Source organism: Frankliniella occidentalis, unplaced genomic scaffold, assembly GCF_000697945.3.
Source record: "Frankliniella occidentalis isolate FOCC.00 unplaced genomic scaffold, Focc_3.1 Scaffold73, whole genome shotgun sequence".
NCBI lineage: Eukaryota > Metazoa > Arthropoda > Insecta > Thysanoptera > Thripidae > Frankliniella > Frankliniella occidentalis.
This window is the reverse complement of record NW_026267203.1, coordinates 431,893-433,574: the sequence shown is the minus strand read 5'-3', so window position 1 is coordinate 433,574 and position 1,682 is coordinate 431,893. Positions and strand designations below refer to the sequence as shown.

Genomic DNA, 1,682 nt, shown 5'->3' with positions numbered 1-1,682 from the left:
TACAAACATTTTTTTATTTACTTTTTTTTTGCCTTATTACTTTTGTGGAAAAATATTGTTCTGAAGTTTTCGGATTTATTTCGGTTGAAGTGCGTGCTATGTTGTGTGTGTGTGTGTGGCGGGGCTGGCTGCTGTGCTGCCGGTCCATGCAGCTGCACCACCGCGGCGTGTCGCGGCGTGGCGTGTCGCGATAGGACGGACGGACAGGTCTGCTGGTATCCCTGACCTTCCCCCGCCGCGCGCCCGCGGCCCCGCGCGGCTCGTCGCCGTTGTCTCTTCCCCGCACAGCTGCCGTCCGACGACACATGAGCCCCGCGAGTGGTGGAGTGAGAGAGTGAGAGCGAGAGCGAGCGAGCGAGGGAGTGAGCGAGAGAGCGAGCGAGAGAGTGAGAACGAGCGAGAGTGAGAGCGAGCGAAAGAGTGAGAGGGAAAAAGAGCCAAGAGAGCGAGAGAGAGGAAAAAACTGTTGACCTGAGCAAAATAAAATGATCTGCTCCCCTTCCGAGATGGTCGCAGCCAGTGCGGTGTATGCCGCCGCGGTGGTGCAGTAGTTGTCGTGTTGTTGCCGCTTGCTTGCTGCTGGACGTTCCGTTCCGCCCGACAGCTGCGGCGGCTGGCGGGGTCTCGGGTCGCCCGCCCCCCGGGACAATTAGCATGCGTGACGGCGAACACGGCGCAGCGGCGGCGCACACTGGGGGCGCTGATCCCCTGCGCTGCTGATCCTGATCCCCACACGGCGCGGCGGCCCCGCACCGCACCGCGATGAGGACCAGGCGCGATCCCTCCGCGACCAGCCAGCGGGACGGGACGCGCCTACAAGGAGTGATTGCCTAATGACCGACGAGCGATACATGAAAGTATGAAAGTCGACCTGAGAGAGCACGGGGCAGTATGATGGCGGGTGGAGGAGAAGTGACGTGGAGTGACAGTGACAGGTTGATGTTTACTGACACAGGGTAGAGATGGAAGTGATGGGAGGAGGTTGGTGTGTGCGGGAGTGGATGGTTTGTGATGAACAGGGGGGGGGGGGGGGGTAAATTGTGACGGGTGGTGATGGGGCAGGGCAGTGTATGGAGAGTGACGGTGGCAGTGACGGTCAGTGGCGGAGCAGTGCGTGGAGAGTGACAGTGGCGGAGTGATGGGTTGTGCGCCACGCGGCTTATCTCTCTGCCGCCGCCTCCGCCACCCTGTTTGTGGTGCAGCCCGCTCGTTATCACTAACGCGCCGCCGAAAGCCAACTCTGCTGCGCGGCGCCACCACCCGGCTGCAGCGACTGACCGTCTCTGCAGCTGGCTAGCTTGCGGCTGCGAGTAGGGATTTTAGTTTTCCAGAAACGCTTTTTGTTGTTGTAAATTTCTCAAGAATTTTTTTCTAATGCCTAAATGTTTTCCTTAAAAGCTTTATTTTTTTCAAATTTTGCATTAAATGTTTCTTTTTTTTTCAACTTTTTCCTGGATAGGTTTACAATTTTTCCAAGAATATTTCTGTCTTTAAAATCAAAATCCCTAGCTGCGGGAAGCTTTTTCCCGCCAGCTGCGCAGCTGGCCATGCCTGCTTGCAGCGCGGCGCCGCGCCGGCGCAGCCTTGGACCTGGACGTGGTTGGTTGGGCGGACAGCTGCAGCTGCGCACGCCTGGGCTCCCCGTGGAGGAGGAAAAGAAGAAGGAGGGGCAGGGGGGGAGG

At 58.1% G+C, this 1,682-nt stretch overlaps 1 protein-coding gene across 1 annotated transcript in view; it reads left to right on the top strand.

Annotated features, from left to right (window-relative positions):
- Window positions 1–604: 604 nt before the first annotated feature.
- Window positions 605–1,682, top strand: part of LOC113213586 (mitogen-activated protein kinase kinase kinase 1) — a 22,293-nt gene continuing 21,215 nt past the window's right edge. The window contains exon 1 of the mRNA XM_052268624.1: window positions 605–857. Coding sequence (XP_052124584.1) covers window positions 834–857 — 24 coding nt within the window. The 5' untranslated portion in view covers window positions 605–833. The remainder of the gene's footprint in view (window positions 858–1,682) is intronic.